The sequence below is a fragment of the Chenopodium album genome, chromosome 19 (genome assembly GCF_948465745.1).
Source record: "Chenopodium album chromosome 19, dcCheAlbu1.1, whole genome shotgun sequence".
Classification (NCBI taxonomy): Eukaryota; Viridiplantae; Streptophyta; class Magnoliopsida; order Caryophyllales; family Amaranthaceae; genus Chenopodium; species Chenopodium album.
This window is the reverse complement of record NC_137852.1, coordinates 1,774,850-1,794,700: the sequence shown is the minus strand read 5'-3', so window position 1 is coordinate 1,794,700 and position 19,851 is coordinate 1,774,850. Positions and strand designations below refer to the sequence as shown.

The following is a 19,851-nucleotide window of genomic DNA, read 5'->3' as shown; positions in this document are numbered from 1 at the left end:
CCAAACATCAGTTATTTTCCACAAAGGCTTTACCTCCTATACTCAACAAGCTAGCAGAAATATCAAAGATGCCATGACATGAGCAATTATACTCCAGCTGATATCATACATTACTAAGTTTAGCAATGTATATACAACTTCAACTTTCCTGATATTATACATTTCCTCTATTAGTAAACTGTAAATGTGATTGGAAACAGACTTTCAGATAAGTCCAACTAGATTTTTAATCATATAATCTAATCACCTTAATTAAAAATCACGACTTTAAGGCGGTTAATATCTGACTCATCAGATCATGAGATGTCAGCAGTACAAATCTCATAAGGAACTCAGAGGAGGTGTTTACTTAGGCATATTGCTTCAGCTTGCAGTAACTTAAGCTAACAGAATTTTACCAAATAAAGCTTGTTCATATCCAAAATGCTACAAGGCATCTCATTCTTGTACAAGACATCCCCAAAGAATCGATTTCTTGCGCGATTCACCAATCATAGGCCTCATATATAATTAATCAACCTTCTTAAGGTTCTATGTTCTTTAGACTTTCCAGCATTATTATTGCTTCCTTTTGACCTTTTCACCTTGCTGGAATCTAGCTACAAAAAAAGTTTCTTCCTCCCGACCAATTCTGAGTCTATAAATAGATTCAAAGCTTGTCCTTGAATCGCAGAGAGTAAACATGGATATTGTTACATGTGGAAATGCCGATATATGGGCATGGATCCAAAACCTTCCACCACCAACTCAATGGAAGAAGGATTCCATGTCAACATGCATATGCTCATCAAACACATCATTGGCAACCCTTAGTCTCAACATAACCAGAAACATTTCAACCCAATCACTTTCTTTTGCCATATTCGCAAACTTTAGTCTCCGTGTAACCCTTTGGATCTCAAAACCAGTATATGAATCTAGTAATTCCTCAAACCTCCTGAGTGATGAAAACACAATATACAATCTCATTTCAAATTTCATCCAAGATGTTCTCAAATATGGACCTGCCAAACAAACTCATCCCTTCATAATACCCAAATTTAACTCTCCGCCTAACTTGAAAGACATCTTCAATGTTTCCTTTCTTACCTTAGTTTTCTTAGTTTGCATTTATGAAGCTCCTACTGATCTTCGTTACAATTGCCTTAAATCACTAAAAGATATGCTTTCGACTTCCCAATCTCGTGAAGCCTCAAAGCAACTCATAAGGCTCTTAGGGTCTAAAACCGAGGAGCAATGGATGAGATGCCTAAATCTTGCTATCACAAACTGGAAAATGGAGCTAAGAGCAGCTAATCGCATCCTCAAAGGACCTTCTCCTCTGTATTCTCATGGTTTTTCAACTTCTGGGTTGTGGAAAGTTCAGCTATATTGCCCTCTAATAACCATGGAAGTCGAGAACACTAACGGTTCAGCTGATGAACGTTTAGCTTTTTCTCTAAACTACCACCATCTGGAGGGTGTCATTCAGCTCAACTATAAAACCATAGTAAGGGACAAATGGATAGAAGTAATGGTAAACATCGACAATATAAGGTATTTAGTTATTTAATATATTTACACATCCACATCAATATGCTTGTAATTTGATTTTATTAGAATTAATCTTCAATATTCTGAAAATACTGATATGTACTCCGTACCATTTTCTTCTTGGCTTTATTAAAGTATTTAGCTCAATCTTGTAAGTACAAAGTTTGATTTATGTTTTATATTAAATCTTCTCTTACAGACTAGATGTCATCCGACTTGTAAGTGAGAAAATCCTAAATGATCGAGGAGCAGGGGCAACAGAAAAGCACTTCCCTTCAAGAATCTCACTCCAGGTCACTCCAGCATCTCAGGCAGACATCTTAAGCGTCTCAGTAAGCAAGTCTTCAGAGAATCCCAAGAAGGAGATAGGAATAGAGAAGTCAATAGAAGGATCATTCGAGCCTCTAAACAAAGTGGGAGTACAAATATCAGCAGGAGAGACCACAACAACAGTCTTCACACCATGGAAATTTGAGGAGACTGCTAAGGGTGACAGTGGGGGTTTGAACTGGTTTCTGCATGACAGTGGAAATGGGAGAGAGGTCTTTTCGTCTAAGCCTTCTGTGATGAAATTGTTTCAGCCTAAGGCATGGTTTAAACACCGGTATTCTAGTGCATACAGGCCTTTTACCAGACAGGGAGGGGTCATATTTGCAGGAGATCAGTATGCAGAGACGGTATGTTGGAAGGTGGACAAATCAGCTATCGGGAAGAAAACAATGGAATGGGAACTAGCAGGTTGTATTGGATTAACGTACTGGCCAAACAAATACAGGACATTGTACAATGAAACGAGGAGGGCTGAGTTCAGAGAGACTCTGCAGCTCACTCTAATGTAGCTAGATTAGAGGCCAAGTGGGGTAACCATGTAGAATGTAGATAAATTGAAGTTTAGCTTATCTCTAATGTTATGTTGCACTGTAATGTAATATATTCTCTTTCAAATTTTATCATTAATTAACTGTTTAACCTACAAACCCGTATGGCTTGTGAAGCCGCTAAAGGGCAGCGAGTTGATCAACTGTTTTCTTCGATTACTCTAGTTAATGCAACTACACCCAGTGGCGCAAAAAAAAATATATACGACACGAGTCCATAGTTCACAATAGAGTCATTATACAATATCACCTCTATGGAAATAGACATTATAACTAAAGGTATTTAACTTACAAGTGAACAAGTCAAAATTAGCAATAAAGACTAAATTAATTGGATATCATTAATTGGATTTCAAGTTTTCAACTTTCAATAGACTAAATTTTCTATGATAACAAGAACTAACAAATCAACAATAAATACAGTACTTCACAAAATTTGTTTAAGCAATTGTAATGAACATGTAGAACAGCGACAATGTAAAGCAATGACAATACACAATGCAAGTTTTTTTTTTAAAAAAAATGAATAAATTATGCAGTAAAATAAATCCAATTAACATTAAAGTGTAGAATATGCAATTAGATTGAAAATTAAAGGTGAGAGTATTAAAGAGCTCAGTAATTTACCAAAAACAAGATAATTCCCTACAAAAATTAAAGAAGAGAGGAAAAAAGTGAAATTTATCATGTCAAAAAACGTTCAAAATAAGCCCAATTGAGAAAAAAAAACTGTTCTAGCTATGATCATAAGATTAAGTATGATGAAATTTTCGATTATCTAAACCCTAGGAATTGAATTACTATCAAATTAAACAAGAACAAAAATAATGCAATTACATAATAATACATTGAACATAAGATTAAATAGCGAATACCAGGTCGCCGTCGCCGGTTGTAGAAACGCCACTAACTCGGCCACTTGAGCTTTTCCTTAGCTGCTTAAGTAGGTATTACACAATTACACTACTATCATTCTAGGATTTGGTAATTGCTCTCTCCGTCCTTAAATAATTTCCCCGCACGTTTTTTTACAAATTTTCATGTGACCGCCCACACTCGGATTTAATTATTGAGGAATTTCTCGATCCTTATTCAAGTTTTTTTTAAAAAAAAAAATTATAAGAAGGATCATGACTATACCTCCCTTACACTTTTTTTGGTCCAATATTTACAGGCCACACCCTTAAAAATAGTGGGAAGAGTAAGAGAATCTATACTCCCAAGTACCCTCAATTGGTAGAATTCGAACATGGCCTCAAATTAGAAACTGAGATAAGAGTCTTACCAAGTGATCCAACACTTTGTTAGTGTATGACTTTGAATATAATTACTCCATACTACTTTTGTTTTCAAAAGGTCTTAACAAATACGAGTATAAAGTACTGTATTAATTAAACACACAAATTGGATTTTGAGAAAGGTTTGATGTGCTGAATAGGTGTATGATTAAGTGAGAGTTTTTTTGTAATCAATATTTATCCTTTGGCTCTTTCAACACCCAAGATGATTAGTAAAGCCATGTAAGTAGAGTTAGCCGTCTATTACACGACCAATAATCTGACTAAAACTAACACGACACAAACACGAAAAAAACATGAAGATGACACGACACATCACAAAGCTAACCTCGACATGACCTATTTTGATAAGCTAGCCAAATTATACAATCATCTTACAATTTGTATAGTTTTTGTCAAGCTTTGTGAACAACACGAAATGTACACGAGATCAAGACACAACACGACACAACTTTTTTCTAGCTCTACACGAAATAGGTTTCCAGTATTATATTTTTGATGGAGCTCTGCTTCGTTAACCTAAATAAAAGTATACTAAAATGATAATTAGTAAGGGATTAGTGGATTACTCATAGAGTAAGGATGAAAACTTCAAAAAAGAACTAAGGATTACATGGTCTAATGGTAAAGAGTGAAACACACAAACTTGAGCTTATGTAATCCCCTCTACGAGCAACTTAAAGGTGGAGATTCCTTTATCCTTTCACCCACTCAGGGTCTTACTCGTTAAGGCCCTAACCCGAGAATAGTTATGATATCTAAAATGAGAACCTGCGCACGGCCGTGAATAAAGAGTGAACTTTCACAGTTATGACATAAAGAAAGAGGGGCGGACATTTCGAAGCAATTTTGGGCAATAATACTTCTTCCTCACCTTTTCCTCCAACTTCTTAGACTTTCTTCTTACTACCCAACCTTCTTTCTCTCTCATCCCACAGATCTCCTCCATTTACCCCTGCATTTTCTTGTTTGATTCTCCAATTCATTTTCATGGAAACTGCCGCCTTCCGACGTAAGCCTTTCTCTACCCCCTCTCTCTTTCTCTTCCCTTTTGTTTCTGTATGCTATTGTTCTTCATTTTGTTACCTTCATTTTCCTGTTTGATTTATGCTGTTTTTGCTGTAATTTTGTTCAGCTTGTTTATTATTCTTTGATCAAAACAACCCCTTTTCCCAGCTTTTTTCTAGATTGGAATTGTAATTGTGTTGATGGGGTGTTTAGTTTTTATCGCAAATTATCTTCTGTTGTGTGATTTTTTAACTTCAACCTGTAATTGTTGATTGGTTGGTCATATCTTTGATTGATTTAATTTGGGAAAGTTTGAATGACTAATTTCCCCCCTTTATATTAGTGTCAATTGAGGTGATTATGTCGAATTAGTACTATAGACTGATAAAAGTTACTGTATTGATTATGTAGCTAAGTAATGTTGCATAAATCAGATCAATTTTTTTTTTTTTTTGCGAAATGTGGTTTCCTGCTTGTTACATTTGTGATTATGGATAGCAAAATTCCAAAAGGACTTTGTTGGGTTGTAGTGTAGATTGGCACTTCCATGAACATTTGCCCAGTTTTTGAGGCTTTTGATGAATTTAACAACAATAAGGAACTAAGGGAGAGTTAATACAAAAAATGATGGGGTCGGCTACATGAACGCACATGAATCGCTCATATAAAATATCCTGTGTTTATCTTCACCTCATGCCATATGATCTTCGAGATTCAATTGTGTCTTGTCTTGTTTTACCGCTTCAATCGGTCTACCTCAACTTCTTTGGATTGGTGCCTACTTCGGAGGTCTTCATTGTGGATACTGTCTCAGCTACCCTACCTTGATCATTACAATTTACTAGTAGTGTGAAAGCCATGGGTATTCTTAGCTATCCAGGGGATAAATAATTCAAACATCATTTTGATTCAGTAGTGATTTCGATTGGAGTTTTATGTTTAGGGAGGGATTTGTGGACTTATGTTACATACTCTTCAGAATTCTATCTTACATACTAGTTATTTTATGATGGGATGGTTAAGATGAGATTTATATGGAAGAGGACATAACATGATAGCATGACCCATGTTTTATGCTACAGATGAACATAATTTGCACCTATATGCTTTGTAAAACTTCTGATTCGAGCAAGTTCTGAACTCTCTTTTCGCCTTTAGGATGTGGTGATAATCTTAAAACACACACTACTACTACTTTCCCAATGAAAATGTATAGCTTTGGTTACTACGACCGTCATTAGTTTTATTCTTCTTAAAAAATCAGTGAGAATGGACTCTTTCTCTGTTCGAAATTTGTTTTATAATGTTTTGAGTTAGGCCTATTCAGCTGAACTGCATGAAAGTGTGGCTTTGTTCTGTAAATATATAATGTATAGTTTGCCTTCATTCTGTGCTTAATTGTTGTTTCTGGTCCCAGATTTATAATATCCAGATCTTGTACTGTTTTGTGAATTCTATCTGTATTTAGGAGCAATAAAAATATGATGTGATTATGTGTATTTACCCTTGATGCGTCATTTTGTCTTTAATTGGCCTATAATAGCATAATGATGGTATGACACTGAGACAACACTGCTTTTCTGTGTGGAACTTGGTATTTCTGCATCATAGTTTCTGCTGGCAGCATTTCACATGCCTGTTCTTCGCTTGAGAAGCCTGGTCTGGCTTCCTGGCCCACTGTGGTTCGATCGCACTGCCAATCCCTCACTGTTGGAAAGCTCACCTCCTCCTCCAGGCAAGCAAGAATTGTAGTGTCATGTGCAAAGACACCTGAAACAACTGTGTCATCCAATTCTGATGGTGTGTTCTTTATTGTTAGCTTGTTTTTTTTTTTTTTTTTTTAAATCCTAACATTCATTCCGTCTTTTCCCTTAAGTATGCCCTTCCTGATTTGACTATAGCCATGGGATGTCTTTTCGAATAAGTATAATGAACATGTTCAATTTGAAATAATTGAATGTCCCTAATATGCAAGTAATTAAAAACATCCTCCTGGAAACTCGTGCCTTGCAACATTGCGAGTCAGAAATTTCAAGGTGGATAATCTGATTGGACAGGAGGGAGCAAAAGCTTTGCAATTCTCTTTTGTTTGTTTTGTTGTAGCTTTCTTGATAGCAGTTCATGAATATGTTGCTCTTTAGTCATAGCATTGACTATAACTTAATGACCTTATTGGACAGCTCCAGTAAACAACAGATCAAAAGGCTCAATAGAGAAACATGCTGTGCGCACCACTTTCCCCAATGCATTTGAGGTATGATGGCTTCTTTTCAACGTGCTTTTTCATGATGCATGTTAACATAATTTGTGCATTATGTGCAAAGAGAATTTTATTCCGATAAAATATACATTGGCAGCTCTCTTTAGTTAAACCCATCTCTTTCATGCAAGAGACGCTTACAAAATAAAAAATATTCAAAGCATTATGTTATAGATGTCATACTCATCATTTCCATACAAGATGTGTGCATCCTTCACTTAAATTATTTATTAGCACCATTTTAACACCCTCTAGCTAGTATTGAGAATTGGAAGAAACAAAGAAGCAAAAAGCTGTGCTTGGTATTTTAATTGATAATATTCAGATTTTACAACCTTAAAAGGTAGGGGGGTGGCGGTATCTACCTCTCATGTGTTATTGATGCTTAGTATATAAATCCTTTAGGGGGGAATCATGAAAGCTTATTTCTCACACGTTTCATCTTTTTAGTTACAAACTGTTTTAATGGCTAAAACTTTCTTCAGGCATTGCTCTTGGAGGTTTGTGATGAAACAAGTGTTGCTGAGGTACAGCTTAAGGTAATGCTTTTTAATTCAAATGTAATAGATGGTTTGCTTTTACATGTTAAACTCTCTCAGGTAATCTTGAAGTTTATAAGAGATCGAGTTTTGAGATCTCCATCTGATTACTAACGCTTTAATTAAAGTTATAATGATGGAAGTCAAACAAACTTGTCTTGAGTTGATATTTCATGCAAAGGTCTCTAGAATCGAAGTTGCAAATTTAGGGGGTTTTGTGTCCATTCCCAAAAAGATTACTGTTTTGTTGATTAGGTTAACGTTTGTGAGATGAATTTTTTTACTGGGAGTAGTTGGGATTCCAGACTTTGAGACTAATTTTACATAATTGCCTTTGAATCCTATAGATATATACTCATGAAATTGTGATTGTTCTATTATAGCCATGTCAGACGAAAAAGCATATTTCTGGAAACAATTATGTACAGTACGACATATAAGAGTTGCCACAAATCATTGCTTGTTTGATCACCTTGAATGCTTGGGATTTCACCGATTTCTAACACTTGTGCAGACATACATGTAACTGAGCTGAGCCTGTTTTATGTGGTTTCTACTGATGGCTAGTTATGCATGTTTTCTTTTCTAATATCCAATAATTCATCCAACACTCTAAATGTTTCATTTTGGTGCTTCTAGTACCCAAAAGTTTTCTTCACTGTGCTGTCATAGAAACTTTTAGTCTTTAAACTTCTCACAGTACAATTGGTTTTTTTTTTTTTTCTTTTTCAAACTTTTGAGCATTGCTCCATAGATGCAGAACTGTGATCTTCACGACAACTTAGTGTTCTGTTTGACATATGGGCTTGGCCTTTTTTGGGGGGTTGGTGGGGAGTTATTTTTAATCAACAGTTGTGTAAGTTTGTAGCTTGTAATGTGTTGCAGGTTGGAGATTTTGAGATGCATCTTAAGAGAAATGTTGGAGCAATGAATGCTCCGGTTCCAATTGCACCACCCATACCAAGTGAACCCATGGTTCAATCAGCTCCTGCCGCACCTTCAGCATCAGCTCCAAAATCTCCTGAAAAGTCCAGTCTCTTTCCAACTGCCTCCTCAGCAGTATCTTCAAAATTGGCTTCTCTAGAAGCCTCTTCTGGAGCCAGTGGGTTTAAATTAGTATCATCACCAACAGTATGTATTTAAATTTTCATCTCTATATAACAACTAAGAGACTAGCGTATCACTAAATCTTTTACGGTTTTATCCCTTGTTCAGGTGGGCTCGTTCCGGAGAGGAAGAACAGTAAAGGGCAAAAGGCAGCCTAATAACTGTAAACAGGTAACAGTTGAATATGGAGTAGGCTGTATGTATAAATATATGATTATCCAGCAGATCTTTTGAGAACATCTTTGTTGAAACTGACGAAGTAGATTATTTATCTCTGAACTGAAGGCCTGAAGCAATGGGTTTTGCTTGATATTCATGCACCTGTTGACATTCATAAGATGAGAACTTGATTAATGCTTTATTGCTGAGGCAGTAACATGTTGAATATACAATTTTGATTTGGGTTTTTCGTGTGAGTGAAATGTGGCTAAATATTTTTTAATCGGACAAACCCTTCTCATATTACTGCCAATGAAATGCAGGGTGATATTATCAAGGAGGGACAAGTGATTGGTTACATTGATCAATTTGGAACTGAGCTTCCTGTCAAGGTTAGCTTCTGTCTATGAATCTTTCTTGGCGAAAAGCTTGTATGGTTTTAAAAGTAACTGTAGGGCAAGGCAACTTCTTACTTTTTTGGGGAGGATGGAGTGGGGCTTTTAATTTCTCACGAGTGATCAGGGCGCGACAGTCTCGCTCAAAACTTGCTCATTTCCTTTACATTTCTCATTGACAATGCTGGTATATTCTCGATAATAATTTAATTATTGAATGAGCAGTCGGACGTAGCTGGTGAAGTCCTGAAGCTGCTCTTTGAGGAAGGAGGTATGTGAAAAGATGATTTTCTTATTCAAAACCTTTTATACAGCATAAATAAACCATAATAATTCATAAGGGCTTCCCCTAGCAAAAATGCTTCTTTTTCAGCTTTCTCCATTTACAATTTTAACTTTTTTACTCTGCAATTGTTTCCTGCAGATGCTGTAGGCTATGGTGACCCCCTCATTGCTGTTTTGCCATCATTTCACGGCCTCAGATGAATGTTGCCTCTTTGATCTGTCGATTCTGCATTTATTTTATTTCGTTTCAGCCACCCTAATGTTTCAGTTAGTATACTGGTTTTTGTTTGCTTCTTGTTCTTCAATTAAAAAGAGAACTTAGATGTAGATATTTGTTGCCATTTAGCAGCATTTTGAAGCAAAAGGCATGAAGAATCTGTTCAATTACTGAACGATGGTTTTCTTAGTTGGACAAAAAACAGCATACAATGTATCGATTTGTTACTTTTGTATCTCAGTGTTGTATGATCTTTCTTGATACATTGGATTCGGAAGCAGGTATTTCTCTCAATTTTATGAGCTTTAGTTGTTCTATGTATTTCTACTCGCGTTTTCACTGGTAGCTGCAGTCACAAATTGGGATCATCATACATGCACGATGTATAATTTCAATTTCTTGAAAAACACACACACACACACACATCAATTGATTGACTACAAACTTATGGATTCCTGATTTTTGTTAAAATCTTTAGTAAAAATTTATGCATCACTTCATTATTGTTATTTTCTTTTCCTACATGTATGAGGAAAGTGGTGTGTTTTCAAAAGTTTTTTTTTTTTTTTTTTTTTTTTTTTTTTTTTTTTTTTTTTTTGTGAGTTTCGCAAGTATCTACACTATCTTAAGATTTTTTTGATGGCACATAAGGCTCACATTATCTAATCTATATCATACTCTTGCTTTGTTAAAGCAAGAGAACTAGATGCTTGCGAAAACAACTTCCTTGGTTGTAAAACACACCTTGAGATTCATGTTGATCAATCGAATTGATAATGTCATTGGTCATTCCAAGTTGTCGACCTACCAAGATAGTCAAGTACTCTGGTAGACTTCTAGTAACAAAGCGAATTTTTCCCTAACTTGTCACTATGTAAATTATTAGAATATGTGGTTCAAAGAAAAAAAAAAGAAAGAAGAAAGAGAAGAAGGATGACAGAAGAAGAAGAGCCTTAATGCCTTATTGAGTACGTACGGAGTACTAAGTAATGGTAATTCTATTTCCTAAAAAATAATGGTAATTCTATTGCATTAAATGTTGTTCAAGTGAGAATTTAATAAGAGGACCCTTTAGAATTAAGATGTGTTATAAAAAGCACTTATTTTTTCCTTTTTGTTTAAAAAAAAAAAAAAAAAAAGGAATAAGGGTGATTTGACTGATTTTATAATATAAAGTAGAAGTCACTTTACCATCTTCTCTTAAGAGATCTAAATAAGATTAGATGTTTTCGCCCTTATTTTGATGGAAGCTCAATTGATGTAAAAGCACTTTATAATTCAACTATAATTCTGCTTTCTATTATCTTTTTTTTTTCTCCTTAATAACTGCATGGTTTTAAAATATTAACAATAGAGACAAATATATTTAAAACATAATCAATATGAAATACCCGGTATAATTTAATAAATATATGCGAAACATAATATGTATCAGAAAAAGTTACAAATACACAATATCAAATCTTTTTGAGAGGTTTATATCATTATATTTTGTTAATATCTTATACGAAGTATATTGTTATTTTAAAAATTGAAATCATTTCAACGTCTATTGGATGTTAAAATTCAAATTAGTGATTGTTAGAATCATCAAAAAATTAAATCATTTATGATACAAAATGAAGTACAACTATTAGTGTCAACACAATTGATTAACATTTTGTCGGTCATAAATATTGTATGTTCTTACAGAGATCTTGTAACATGATTTACTCTATTTTTAAAAGGAAATATATCATATCTAGATATCCAACTACGCTTGATTTAATACGGTGTATATACTTCTAATTACAGACTTTCAAAAAAAGAGACATAATTAATGAGTCGTGACACATTCACATTGTTGAAGCTACTTTAGATTTATTACACATGTTACAAACCACCTCCACAATTAACACTTTCACTATGAAATGACCCAAAACTTCCACCTATACCAAAAATATTACTAAATAATAAAACCCAAAGCATATAAAAATGGTAAATTCCAATTATAATTGCATAAAAATCAAAGGGATACCCTATTCTTTGTATAAAACCAATATCACAAATGGCAAAATCTATCCAAGCTACACAACAAACAATAGGGATAAAACCGTAATTCTACACCTATATCGTGTCAGTTCATTCATCCCGTACATTTCCTCATACAGTGTACTATTCCTTTTTCGCGCTTCATAAACCCAACACTGTTACACTTACACCACCACCTTTTCCACTTCTCTTACGCATACTTCATTTTTCTCTCTCCTCTTTCCAGAATTCCGGTACTTCTACTCCGTTAAACGCCGCCGAATTTCGTCTCTTGCTTTTGAAGTTGCTGGAAGCGTCGTGAATTTGCTTTTGATCGTCGTGAAATTGAGGTTTGAATTCCATTTTTGGCAAAATTTTGATCTTATTTTTTGGTTATTTTTGGAAATTTTCTCTTTTTTTGTTAATCTGCTGAAATTGTTTTTGCAATGCTGTTTTGTGTGAGTTTTTTCATTGTTTGTTTGCGTTTTTGTAGAATTATCATGTTTATGTTTGTTTGTTAGTATTGTTACTATTAAGCGTTTGGAAATGTTGATGTTTTTGTTGAAAAACTTTGATTTTTTTTGCTTGATTTTGATTTTGTATTGATTTCTATGTTATTTTTGACGATGAATTTGTGGAAAATAATATGAATTTATAGTGTATTTATTTCATTGGATGTGCTTAGGGATATATGTTGTGGGTTTTGGAGACTTATTAGGTTCATGTTGTTAATTTTGATGAATTTACTTATTTGATAGATGTTTAAAGCGTTGTTGTTGCCTTTAACGATTTAAATTGATGATTTCACTACACAATTACACTAAATTTGAGCTTAAATTATGGATGTAGCTTTGCCTTGATGTCGAATGGATTGTGGTTTATTAGAGTAGTGGCTATTGTTGTACATTTGAGCTACAGAATTGTAATTTTGAACATCCGATATTGAAGTAGCTCTACCTTATGGTCCTTGTCTAGATACTACCCCGTCAATCTAGAAGTAATAGTCACATATGCTACTTTGGGATGTTCGAAAGAAATGTATGTTTTAATGTGAAATTGTGATGATTGACGATTGGACTGTCCAAAAGCCCCTTTGAAATTGTGTGATGGTGTGAGTGTAAGAGATATATTTTTAATTTAGTCTCTTTTAGTGAACCATGTTTTTAATTATTTTTGGTGCGAAAGTGCAATTATTAATTAGTACTATATTTATGGACGGAGAGAGTATTATGCTACATGCAACAATTTTCTTTGGTTTGAAATTTTTGCTGAGCGATTTCTGTTATTGCGCTGAGCATGAACAAGATGGTGTCACTTTCACATATGTTGATTATACAGCATTGTTTAAACATGTGAACACAGTATGCAGTATGTTAGTGTGATTAAGATTATAAGCTCATATCTTCAAATTCTTCACTCCTATATTTTGGTTACAATGATTAATTGACCTTTTTTTTTCAAAAATTAGCTCAACTGCTCAAGTATTATGTAAACTGACCCAACTGGTTTTGTCTAGTGGTATTTGCAGTCAACAACAAAGTCTGTGAGATGTGTGTTTAGGGTGTAGTAATTTTGAGGTTTAATGCAGATGTTCAGGTCCATCATTTGAAACCTCTGGGTGTCTAGTAAAAGTTGGTGATGATGGTTTTACTTTGTTACAGGGTTACATCAAGTCAATTTTTTCATTGATAGTTTGAACACAGCACATTATTGATCAGTAATTGTGTTTAACTGCTTATGATCTGAATGGTGGATGGTGTATATCTTACCAGCTCCCTGGAGAAATTAGGATAACTTGTTAATACATAATGTCGGTTTTTAGTTAACTGTAGAATCATGTTACGGCCTTATGGGATGCCGGATGTGTATTCAATTATGAGTTGTGCATAGGAATTATAATCCTGGAAAATACATATCGCTTTCTCTTATTACTATTACCGAGCTTCTTTTTTCCTTCATTATTTGTTTTGTTATGTTTTAATTGTGTAAGTATGTATTGGAGTTGGCTTTAACTTCTTATTCGAATATGCATTAACTTTGGTTGATAGGATGGGTGCTGGTAGGAAGACACAGTCTGTACCGTTGCAGAGTAAGCCACCTCCGCAACATACGATTAATCAAAATCCCTGGTCGGCTCGTAGATTGCCGAAGAAAGACCTCATTGCTGTTATCTTTGGTTGCAAACATGCCACTTTCAATGAAAGCGTTATCAAACAGCTATTTGGTTAGTTAGCCACCTATTACTCAGATTGATATATTTCTTTTCATAATTTGCACTTTGCTATAAGTATTCACAATCTGGATTTTTAATCAATCAATTTGCTGCATTCTTGAACAGGCTTACCCTCAGCACATATTCAGTATGTGCAACATATTACTCCAGGCATGCCTCTATTCCTATTCAACTACAGTGACAGAAAACTTCATGGGATATTTGAGGCAATATCTCCCGGTCAATTGAACATTAATCCTTATGCATGGACCTTAAATGGCGAAGATGAGACCCCATTTCCTGCACAGGTACTTTTGTCATGATATAAATTTGATTCTTTACTGTAGGTAAAGTTATCCAGGCAAATCTAGCTACTTAAAAGTTGACATAAATATTTTTGTGCTTGTTATAAGGTTCGTGTGAAGGCTCGTATGCCATGCCGACCTCTTACGGAAGAGCAGTACAAGCCTATTCTTGCTAATAACTACAGCAGCTATGAGCCCAACCATTTTTGGTTTGAGTTGGACAAAGTCCAAACCAATAAGTTAATCTCTTTATTCTCAGCTTCTCCAGTTAGCCAAAGTGCTGCAGTCCCTCGCACTACAGCTAAATGGGGTACTCTGTTTAAACAAGCAATTTCTCCAATGGTTCACCAAGAAGATGGCAACTTAGGAAATGGTAAAGATAAACAAATAAAGGAAGCTGCAGCTGATCAAGATGTAGCAATGAGGCAGGAAAATGTTAATACTTCCTCTGAAGGGAAATCATGGAGCTCTTTGTTTAAACCTGAGTCTGATTCTACTCCAATAAAGGAAGAAGAAGACTCCAACAGTGAAGGTTTTTCAAATATGTCAGAAGATGAAGCTTCTCCTGCTATGTCTGAAGCCATTTGCGTGGATGAAGCTTCTCCTGCTATGTCTGAAGCCATTTGTGTGGATGAAGCCCCTCCTGTTATGTCTGGAGCCATTTGCGTGTATGAAGCTCATCCTGTTATGTCTGAAGCCATTTGTGTGGATGAAGCTCCTCTTATGACAGAAGTTCCTCAATTTGAAGAAGCTCCTGATGTGTCAGAAGTGACCTATGTTAATGAACCACCAATTCCATCAGAAGTGAATTATTTTATTGAAGAAATTAGTTCAGAGTTGAACACAGATTATCATACTGGTGTTAATAAGGTACCATACTTGTCACTTTATGCTTTTGTTGATCGAAGTAATTTTTAATTGATCACCAATTCACCATAATTGTGTCAAAGTAACTTATTTTGTTGATTATTTTTGTTTTTTAAATATCAATTTCTTCTCACTTCTCTCCATCTTTTAGTGTTGCTGATCCTTAGAGTATCTATATTGTGTAGTTGATCCAAGTCATTGGGGAGATGAAAGCATTTCAGTTGGATCAAACGCGGAGAATCCAGAGCTTGGAGCAAGATTTGGTAGGGATTTTCCAATACAATTTGTTGCTTTTTTTTTTTTTTTTTTTTTGGGTTTTGTTTTGGTAATTTACACCTTATCATTGTTATATTTTGGCTAAGTGGTTAACTATCAAAAACCACAAAAGTGGTCTTGAATTCAAAGGCCAAGGGTACAGATCCCAAAACAGTAATCACGAATACGATACAAAATGAACTGCAATCTCTAAAATCAAGCTCTATCTGCCAACTTTATAATTAGTTTGCATGATGTTACTTTAGAGAAATGTCCTCCAGATTGTTTGGACACTGTTTTTACGATTTATTCCCCACCCCCCACCCCCCCTTTCCCCCTTTTTCCAGCTGTGGTTTTATAATGGACATTAGCTTCTGATCAGTTGATGTGCAAGAACTAACGGTTTTGTTTGATTGTGACTATATTGACATGCAGATGGAAACCAAAAAAAAGGTTTATGAGTTGGAAAATTTTTGGGGATTGGGGATGTCCCTGACCTCTCATTCATGTGAACATGTTGAGGATCTACAGTTCAAGAGAACTTGTCAAGATTCCTGTCAATCCATACTTTTAGTGGGTGGATTTAGTGGCTCCTCTTGGCTTCGGGACTTGGATTTGTACCTACCTTTTGAAGATGTGACGCAATCTCTTGAACCAATGAATACTATCCGTCCATATGCTTCTGTGGTGAAACATAAGAATGCATTATACATTTTAGGAGGTGGATATGGTACATCCTGGTATGACACAGGTACTAATCATTTACATATGACTCATTCCATCTTCTCTCCTATCTTTTAATGCTTATATTGTAATTTATCATCACTAATTCTGATTCTTCTTTCATGGTTAAAGTTGAATCTTATAACCTGGAAAAGGATCAGTGGATGAGCTGCCCTTCGTTGAACAAGAAGAAAGGGAGTTTGGCAGGAGTTTCTTTCTTTGAGAAAATCTATGCTATAGGTGGTGGAAATGCTAGTGACTGCTTCTCGGAGGTTGAACTACTTGATCTGAATGTTGGAAAGTGGATCCCTACCAGGTCAATGGCGCAAGAGGTAATGTACATAATACATCCTGCTACTATCAAGTTTTTGCTCTACCTCTGATTATATGCTTTTATGTAAGCAATCCTTTCTGGTTCAATTACATGCAAAAACCACATTTGAATATTCATTCTTGCATTTTGATTGTGCTGCTGAATATCTTGTTCGTCTAGAAATTTAACTGTCACTTTTTTTTAGTCTTGCTGAATTGTCCCAAAGTTTTTACTTGCTAGCTGGCGTAGTTTTTAGAATGAGTGATCAGCATCAGCATTTCGCTTAAGTATACGTTTTTGCCTTTTCTCCTTTATGATATGGCTTGGTTCTTTCTCAAAATGTTGAAATTTTATAAGCATTGTTCCTGATCTAGAAGCTTAAGAGAGGTTTCCCCCAACCTTAAGTACCAGTAGGCACGTTGAACTATTCAAGTGTTTGCTGTCCAAAGTGTATTATTGTAGGAACAGGAGGTCTATTTGAGTAAATATTTCATCTGTTAATTTCTGTCATAGCCCAATAGAGTGATTCTCTTCTTGTGAACGTTCAGAGGTTTGGCCCAGCTGCAGCACAAATAAATGGCGTGCTCTATGTTGTTGGTGGATATGATGGTCGTGAATACTTAAGGTAAGTTACAATGCCTTTACATTCCTTGTTTTTTATTGTTGGTTGTGTGATGTATAATGTCTTGTCCCTTGACAATGACTTTTTTTTCTTTTCTATTTGCTGAAATCTGTTGTGATATTTAGGAGTCTCATGGAGGTTTATGTGTTAGTGTTTCAAAATGGTATATATGTCACACTTTATGAAAAAAAAAACAAGGCGTTTTAAGACTATTTATCTAAAAGGTATTGGATTACTTAGGTCAAATCATTTACCAAGCCACCAATTCTATGTTGCAAGTGCAAGATTGTTATGAGTTGTAACAAGATCATCAGTATATTATTGGAGACACTACAGTTATTACTAAAGATATTAGATCATTTATGCAAATTTTTATTTTTTTCTAAACCAAGATCATTTATGCAATTAATACTCTATACAGTAGGATTTTGATTAATAGTTTGCGAGTTGTGTGGTCTCCCCATGACAGGAATCTAATCTTAAAGTCATTCACCAATGAAGGTAGGGGATAGAGGTATATCCTTTTGCTCTAGGAATAAATCAGTGTACATTAATTCTGACATATTTCTTCAAGCTTTTTTATATATTTATTTATTTATTTTAAATAAATGTTTGAGAATTTTCTGAAGTAATTTATTTTTGTGGCTCCTCATTACTGGTTTATTCATGATCCTGTATTTCTAGTTTGCAGTTCCTTGTCAGATGTAGTTTCTGTTATATATTTGTTAAAAAAATTCAGTCTACCACCTCCTCCTGAAATGGCTTCTTCTTTAAATTTTTTGTCATGGTTGAGAATTCATTTAGCACTCACTTTGCAGTTCCATGGAAAGATTTGATCCTCGTGCACAATCATGGACTAAGTTAAAGAGTATGAACACAAGAAGAGGATGCCACTCTCTGACTGTTTTGAATGATAAGCTGTAAGTACTCTTTCTCATATTCGGAATTTGTGATAGTTGATCAAGGTATCCCCTCTTCCCCCTCCTATCTTTGATATACTTGGTAATCTATAAAATGGTCACTACTCTCACAGTCTCACCACTACTCTTTCTAGTAAGAGGGGAAAGAGACCAGTGAAACAGCAGTGGCTACAGAGTGTAGTTTTAGGATTCTGCCTTTCTGAACTCTGAATTACTTATTACTAGTACAATATACTTGCACACGTTGGAATTTACATAAATTAGATTTAAGGACGATCACTTAGATACCTCTCTCATGTAGCCTAGTATTAGCAGTTGCTAAGAGACTATTTACAGCACACTTGTTTTACGAAGTGAAAAATACAAAAGACTAGAAAATTAGAGTTTGTCATTCTTTCAATATTTCAATTAGTTATCACAATTCTCCTAGTGTACTTTGCTAAATTCCCATTCGTTAATGTGAGATAGGGTTTCTGTCAATTTCTATCTAAACTGTATTCTCTATCTCTGATATAATGTGAATTTTGGATAAAAATTCCATTTATAATGATCTCTTATTTCCCATGGCCATTCTACTAAGAATCAAAGAACTGCAGTGTAGTCTGTAACTCTGTACTCTAATGCTTACTACTATAAAACTGGTTTTATATTGGTTTATATCAAGTGTGAATGTCACATGCACCAATTACCCAGACAAACTCATTAGCATGCTTCATGTGTAGGTATGCCATTGGTGGGTATGATGGAGCTCAAATGGTGCCCACTGTTGAAGTTTTTGAGCCTCGTGTCGGTTCATGGACAATGTTGGAACCGATGAAATATGCCAGAGGATATATGGGTTGTGTGACTCTTGAGAACACTATCTACGCAATAGGTGGGATGCAGGAGAACGAGGAAATCCTGGACTCGGTAAGCAATTAAGCGTGCTTTTCTTAAGTAAACTTTGCTGATTAAAATAATTTGTAACATTGATAATAAATTCCTCTTTCGCCTTTATTTTTGGTGGTAGGCGGAGTGTTATTCTGAAGGTAAAGGATGGCAACTAACTGACCTGAAGGCTGTTGGGAAAAGATGTTTTTTCTCAGCTGTTGCGGTGTGATACTGTGATGTATTGACGTGATGAGATCGAAAGTCTTTGTGAATGAAAAGTTTGTGTATATGTGGTTAGTTTCTAAATTAGCCATCTAATTAACAACTTCTTAACCAATATCATTATGAGAACCTAAAGTTGTAATTCTATAGTACATGTAAGAGTTGTAAACTTGTAATGGTGGGTTTTTGTGCTTTGGCCATGGTTGATTCCAATAGAGTTCTAACCCCCACATGATACAACATAGGATGAGTTCATATTTAAGACTGATCTCGATTATTACAACTTCATACTGTTTTCTTCTTTCTCTCTGTTTTTGCTTGCTTTTGGGTCCAAATGAGAATATCATTTTGGCTCATATCATGGGATGTGATAAAAATTTAGGCCATTTATGATTTATGGGATTAAGGCTTTGATGGATTGGGTCCGGATGAGCAATACAATTGGGAAAAGGAGGATCTAAATGAGTCAAAACCTCATTGTTTGTTATTACTAGTGAATTGCGATTGTCCAAAATTTATATTTTTCTTTTGCTTTCTTGGATTGAACTGGCGACTAAGTTCATGGCTACACAGTTTTTGGATTAATTTGCATCTAGCTTCAATAAGTGTATTGGTGGTAGTATGCTTAGTAGAGTAGTAGATGCTGTCATCTCATTGCCATTAATTTAGGCATTACAATAATCTTTTTTGTTCATATATAAGCCACATTTGTTTACCATGTTATACCATACCATTAAACTCTACCCAAAGGACTTTGAATCCCGAAATCAATCCCAATCGTTAATTTAAAGTTTTGAAAATTGATATTTAAGAAAATAGAACAAAGTTTACGTCGTTAATCAAACTTGTATGA

The 19,851-nt window shown here is 34.9% G+C and overlaps 3 protein-coding genes across 3 annotated transcripts; all 3 read left to right on the top strand.

The window, feature by feature from the left end:
- The first annotated feature begins 550 nt into the window (after positions 1-550).
- LOC145594943 (uncharacterized) lies at positions 551-2,504 on the top strand. Its single transcript, XM_081651294.1, has 2 exons — positions 551-1,536; positions 1,733-2,504. The coding sequence occupies exons 1-2, from the start codon at positions 683-685 to the stop codon at positions 2,370-2,372; spliced, it is 1,494 nt and encodes a 497-aa protein (XP_081507420.1). The 5' UTR covers positions 551-682; the 3' UTR covers positions 2,373-2,504.
- A 2,028-nt stretch (positions 2,505-4,532) lies between these two features.
- On the top strand, positions 4,533-9,942 carry LOC145594623 (uncharacterized). Its single transcript, XM_081650951.1, has 9 exons — positions 4,533-4,721; positions 6,329-6,517; positions 6,898-6,971; positions 7,463-7,516; positions 8,402-8,647; positions 8,732-8,794; positions 9,106-9,174; positions 9,403-9,448; positions 9,602-9,942. Exons 1-9 carry the CDS (start codon positions 4,700-4,702, stop codon positions 9,661-9,663), a joined length of 825 nt encoding a protein of 274 aa, XP_081507077.1. The 5' UTR covers positions 4,533-4,699; the 3' UTR covers positions 9,664-9,942.
- A 3,932-nt stretch (positions 9,943-13,874) lies between these two features.
- LOC145596083 (uncharacterized) lies at positions 13,875-19,301 on the top strand. Its single transcript, XM_081652514.1, has 10 exons — positions 13,875-13,917; positions 14,028-14,209; positions 14,315-15,076; positions 15,259-15,336; positions 15,764-16,079; positions 16,184-16,383; positions 16,913-16,989; positions 17,805-17,906; positions 18,629-18,815; positions 18,916-19,301. Exons 1-10 carry the CDS (start codon positions 13,875-13,877, stop codon positions 19,003-19,005), a joined length of 2,037 nt encoding a protein of 678 aa, XP_081508640.1. The 3' UTR covers positions 19,006-19,301.
- The last annotated feature ends 550 nt before the right edge of the window (positions 19,302-19,851 follow it).

What these genes read in the sequence shown, in the direction of transcription:
- LOC145594943 (XM_081651294.1), top strand. Translation starts at nt 683, where the DNA reads ATGGATATTGTTACATGTGGAAATGCCGATATATGGGCATGGATCCAA. An exon ending in GTAAACATCGACAATATAAG is followed by an intron (nt 1,537 to 1,732) that starts GTATTTAGTTAT and finishes CTTCTCTTACAG; the next exon opens with ACTAGATGTCATCCGACTTG.
- LOC145594623 (XM_081650951.1), top strand. Translation starts at nt 4,700, where the DNA reads ATGGAAACTGCCGCCTTCCGAC. An exon ending in TGTGTCATCCAATTCTGATG is followed by an intron (nt 6,518 to 6,897) that starts GTGTGTTCTTTA and finishes CTTATTGGACAG; the next exon opens with CTCCAGTAAACAACAGATCA. An exon ending in GAACTGAGCTTCCTGTCAAG is followed by an intron (nt 9,175 to 9,402) that starts GTTAGCTTCTGT and finishes TTGAATGAGCAG; the next exon opens with TCGGACGTAGCTGGTGAAGT.
- LOC145596083 (XM_081652514.1), top strand. Translation starts at nt 13,875, where the DNA reads ATGCCACTTTCAATGAAAGCGTTATCAAACAGCTATTTGGTTA. An exon ending in ATCAAACAGCTATTTGGTTA is followed by an intron (nt 13,918 to 14,027) that starts GTTAGCCACCTA and finishes ATTCTTGAACAG; the next exon opens with GCTTACCCTCAGCACATATT. An exon ending in CCAGGTCAATGGCGCAAGAG is followed by an intron (nt 16,384 to 16,912) that starts GTAATGTACATA and finishes GTGAACGTTCAG; the next exon opens with AGGTTTGGCCCAGCTGCAGC.